Source organism: Mizuhopecten yessoensis, unplaced genomic scaffold, assembly GCF_002113885.1.
Source record: "Mizuhopecten yessoensis strain PY_sf001 unplaced genomic scaffold, ASM211388v2 hete_36180940, whole genome shotgun sequence".
NCBI classification, from domain to species: Eukaryota; Metazoa; Mollusca; class Bivalvia; order Pectinida; family Pectinidae; genus Mizuhopecten; species Mizuhopecten yessoensis.
Window position 1 is genome coordinate 459 of NW_018485566.1, and position 5513 is coordinate 5971.

General features: G+C 33.3%; 1 protein-coding gene across 1 annotated transcript; it reads right to left on the reverse strand.

Annotated features, from left to right (window-relative positions):
* Positions 1 to 3900: 3900 nt before the first annotated feature.
* Positions 3901 to 5244, reverse strand: LOC110444846 (coiled-coil domain-containing protein 1-like; the record flags this gene model as incomplete). Its single annotated transcript, XM_021489201.1, has 1 exon — positions 3901 to 5244. A coding segment is annotated over one exon (1344 nt), but the record flags the coding sequence as incomplete, so codon positions are not given.
* Positions 5245 to 5513: the final 269 nt, after the last annotated feature.

Consider the following 5513-nt stretch of genomic DNA (forward strand, 5'->3'; position numbering starts at 1 on the left):
AATATACTATTACTACCGTTGACACATTATTTCTTGATTTATAGAACAATACCAAAATCAGGCTGTGATGCTTTCTGGCAAGCGAACGTTTCCGTGTTCGGAATAAAGATATTCCTTTCGATTTCTTATGGTTAAGTTAAATTTTAAAGATGGGTTCCTCGATATTTTTCGGAATTTTTACAATCAAAGTAATGTATTTCTTGTTGTTATGTATATGGTTTCTTTGAAATCTATAACGTCTTTAAATATTAAAATACATTAACATAAAAACATACTACGCCCAGTCGTTCAAAGCATGATAAGAAAATCCTATTTACGAAAAAACTTAAAAACATTCTTTTTGTGTTCCCGGTCTGTAGGTAATTACATGTACCCCGAGAGTCTGTAGACACATTCAATACATCAACAAATAAAAGATGGACTTTTAAACTGGTCATGCTTTTCAAACAACATGAAATTTATTTTATTGTTGATAAAAGTATCTATTTATGTGAACATTTAAACATTATTAAATATTATTGATAAAAATCAATGTATTTGGCCTTAATCAACACATGTATGTATTTGAATACTTCTACACCATAGTAGACTGTTGTACACCTGTGAAAGCTGAAGTAGATAGATGTAGCTAGGCTACAACCAAATACTGTTACAAATGTACTACATCTACCCCAGGCTTATATATAGAGCTTGGCACGCTCTGGGTAACAATGAACGACCTTTTATTATGGTATTAAGGTCACCTTGAAACATTCCGACAGAGGTATGCTTAACTGAAAAGACATAACTCACATACAATCTATATTCTATACATGTGTTGGAAGATGTTTCAAGATAAATCAAAATATTGAAAATTAAACATTTAATTAAAACTTACTTTTCCTCAGGTTTGCGTATATTATTGAAAGTTTGTCTTTATGTATGAACAATTTAAAAGTTTGCCTTTACGAATGAAAAATACTAATTTTGCCTTAAATTTCGAAAGGATTCATTTCGTATGTAAAACAAAAATTAATATAGAGAAGTGTATCTAGGATACGTACAACTATTGTCTAAAGGTGAACACGATTTCTTTTTTTAAAAGTTTGGTGAAATATGGTCGTGTGATTTCTCAAACTTGCTAAACAATTTATCGAAAAAACAGTATAGCCCAATAAACGTTGTATTGTATTGTACCGCAATACGAATTTTTCAAAACCTTATTTATTTGTATCAGCTAGGGGTTTAATTTTGCAAAGTACTGCACATTCTTAGAGATATGCCAATAACCAACACACAGGCTTTTACTAGTGGTGGAAATTAGTTGAATTATCATATTGGATAATTGGTTGAACGAAAACCTTAAGTCTGTGTGATCCATATGATTAAGTTTGGTTACATTCTGACAAGGACTTCTTGGGCACCTTTTTCCTGTGACAATTTATCGGGATACGCATCACGATACATTTCCGATATTTTGCAATATATCGTGATACACTCTAGCCGTTTTGTGACACCCTGTTAAACAAAATTTAGTTACATTAAAACACTGCATAGAGTTTACTTACACCCGTTCCTGGTACTGACACGTTATATATCAAATTTAATAAATAAATTTATTCGAAAGTGTCTTTAAAGATGATTCTATATTTGAACATTTTAAAAAAATCTCATGTCATGCATGTTTTCATGTATATTTAAATATGCTTGAACTTGATACATATTCAAGTTTTACTTCGATGTTAAGTTATGCATGCGAAAGCTGAAAGCACATCAAAATAGTCAAAGTTAATACATATGGATGTGAATATTACATAAAATACATATTACTTGCGAATAAAAGCTAAGTAATATAGAACAATAAATACAGTTGGTTCGATACATCTGAGCTGTTTGTTCTCACTGTGCAAATATAATATAGCACACAGAAAAACACTAGAAATATAACATTTCAAGGGAAATCGTACGAATACATGTTTAAATCTTGAATGAATAATTTATAGTATACAAGGTATAACATAAATTAATATGGAAAATAATCTGAAATATATATGAAAATATAGTCATAATATTACAAATATATGTTACAGTTTAGTATTGCATGTAACAACTATGCATGAAGTCGTTATCAATTATCACTATATTATTTCTCTATTATATATTATATTATCACGATTATTGGCGTAACAATAACACTGTATCACCAAGAAAACATGATTTTCTTACAGGAATCTTTCAATGTTAGACAAATACAGTAGTGTACACTAGTGCCATGTTTGAGAAAATTGCACTTGTTTGAACACTTTACAAAAGAAAAACACATGGAATGAACATACACATCTTTATGGAGAAATATATAGGTAATAGATTAATTTACACAATAGAATACTACAGAATATAATGCAATGTATTTTGGCAGGAACATGTATACTACAACCAATATAACACCAAGTACATTTGCAGATACACGACAGACTGCGACAAACATATCTAGAGGATCATCAGATTGTCATTTTTATTATTGGTTGAAAACGAATGACAAAAATTACAAACAGTACGACAATAGTTCTCATATCTAACGACCTATTTTTTCGCCATGCCAAATCTTTGCATATATTGGCTTTTGTGCAGAATTCGATCGCGCGAACATTGCAGAAATTTAAATTCGTGCGGTATTTAAATAAACTACATGTACAGAAAGTACAAATAGCTTATCAATATACACGATCAAGATATTTTCATGGCAAACACACGATTTGTAGATCTACTTGTTTTAAAAGCGACAATTAAACATATAAAGCCGATATCGACGTGTACATCTGTATTAATATACATAAATGTGAAAAGTATTTTTTGTTACATAGTGCGGTATAGAAGTAAAATGTATTTGCATGAAACACATAAAATGTCAAAACGTACAAATATGTATCACTATGATATATGGATATATAAAAAAACCCAAAGAAAAATTATTTCACAGCTACTGGCTTATGTTCTGATAATAATTGAACACTATCTGAAAGAGTTTGGATGGTCTAGTGGCGCAGTGGATATAACACTCGCCTTTCACTAAGACGGACGGTGTTCTGCTCCCCGATAGGACGTGAAAAGGTATCAGGTCATCTGCCCGAACACTTGAGCACTAATATAAATCTATTTATATTAGATGATTTAACTTTGTTCATATCTGCAGTAAAATATATAAAGTATATATTTTAACACTGTCTGATATGTCGCTAAATTCTCTGCAACACATGCTTTCTGTAATAACAGCTGTTGTTTATGCGTAGATCTGCTCTTGTCCAAATATCAAGCTAACCAAGAGAAGAAGCGGTTGTATGAACAAAATCACCTAAACCTAGTGGAAAAAGCCGCGTTATTATATATGTACTCAACGTACGCTAAACAATAAGTATTTTCGCTTTCAGTAAACTGTAGATAATTTATTTGGTCAAATTTTGTTGTTGTATGTGTTATGTTCAATATTTATTTCAAACAGAAATATTAATGTCAGATATGCCATATTACTTACATTAATGAAGAATTCCTTCATGTTTAAAACTGCTTTATGTTGGCATTCATAACCTATATAAATGCCATCAAAATGTGGTAGAGTTATATAATGTCAACCTCATACGATGGTACATATACAACTATGTAAACATGGAATAAGTTACACATATAAATCAATGTATGGCATACTAATGACATCATCAAACGTAAATAAATAAAATTTACAACGCACAGTTATCAACGCTTAGAACTCCAACAAAAATAAATCCATGGAATTGATCAAGTAGAAACCGCAATAACAAATAAGAAAAGAGTTATGTCTACTTGAGCAAAATTCTATCAGACGAAATAAAATAATTTAAACAACAGAAGGTACAATGTTCTTAAACAGAATCTAGCTAATTTTACATTTTTCATCCTTATCATCAGATGAAAACTCTGGCATTCCAGCGATCGCCATTTCTGCCCCTTGTTTTTCATCATCGTCTTTCTTCTTTTCATCGACTTTATCGAGATGCTCTTCTTGCTTCTCCAACTGTTCATCACCAAATGGTTTATCAATGGTATCGTCACCGTTTTCATCTTTCATGACTTTTGTCGTAATGTTGACCGCTTCATCACATTCCGGCTGTTTCCCAGCGCCTTCTGGTACGTCTGAAGTACATTCGTAAACCCTGTCATCACCTTCCGACTCGGTATCGTCGTCCTTTGTAACGTCGCCAGGACCGTCTGTACTGACATTCTCTTCACCTGACTGAAAATCTACATCTGAAGTTGAAGAATGCCTTCTAGGTTCCTCAGTCTTGTTGTCGTCCTCGGTCTCGTCATCATTTGCTACAGTCTCAGTTTTTTCATCCATACCAGGACCAATCTGTCCCGTTAGGTATTCTGCATCTGAAGCAGATTTTGGTTCGTCCATAGACGAATCAACATCGGGATTCTTCAGTTGATCAATGACGGTTTCTGTCGCGTGTTCAAGGGGGAACTCTGGCTGTGTATCTACATATTCACCCTCATTTATCGCTTCATCATCAGAATCGTGAAAAAGCACTTCTTTTCCTTTCTCAGTTTTCTGAATGGAGAGGTCTTGGATTGCTTGCATGTACTCGTCGAAACCTGCATTTAATTCTTCCGACACATGCCTAATATCGGATGGAATTCCGGTATCCGTTTGCTCACATTCTGTCGCTAGCTGTTTTTCTAATTCAAGAAATTCGTCTACAGAATCATCCAATTCAGCATCTATATTTTCTCTTGTGTCATTTGAAACGATGATTTCATCTTCTTTGTCGTCTGACCTTTCTACCTCTACCTCTTCGTCACAAGCTTCATCAGGTACACCAGCTATTGTTCGATTCTCTTCGGTTTCATGCAAATATTCGTCGCCGAATTCTCTATAACCTTTAACTAGATCTCCTTTTTCAATCAGATCCTCGTCCGAGATATACTGCGCGTCCGGATCGTCCGGCTTCAATAGAGAATCCCAAGCATCCTCGTCGTGGTGCGTCTCCTGATTATCGTCATCTTCATTGTCGACAAGTGCGTCACTAGATTTCGTTTCTGTCTCATCAGCTGCGGGTGGTTCTTCCAGGATAGCTTGTTTAAGAACACTTGCGTCTGCGTACACATATGGGATGTTTTCAGGAGGATAATCGTTGATGTCGAAATCTTGAGCTTCTGTGATATTGACCTTTATTGGACTCAAAACATCATCAATGATACCATCAGGAAGGACACATTGTTCGTGAAATTCTGAAAATATAAAATAGATTAACTTTAGAGGAAACTTTCATAATTGTGACTATGTTTGTTTCTTGTTTGTGTATGATCGGTTAATATGTGTTTTAATAGTGTACATGTCATGTAACATATAGCTTGATTAACCGATTAAAATCGGCACGAACACATTCTAAAACAGGAGTAAACACCAGTCAACATTATGTATAGTCACAATTGTAGATAATCCTATCTAGATAGTTACGTGTATTAATCATCATAATTATGTAAAATAAGCATATGTT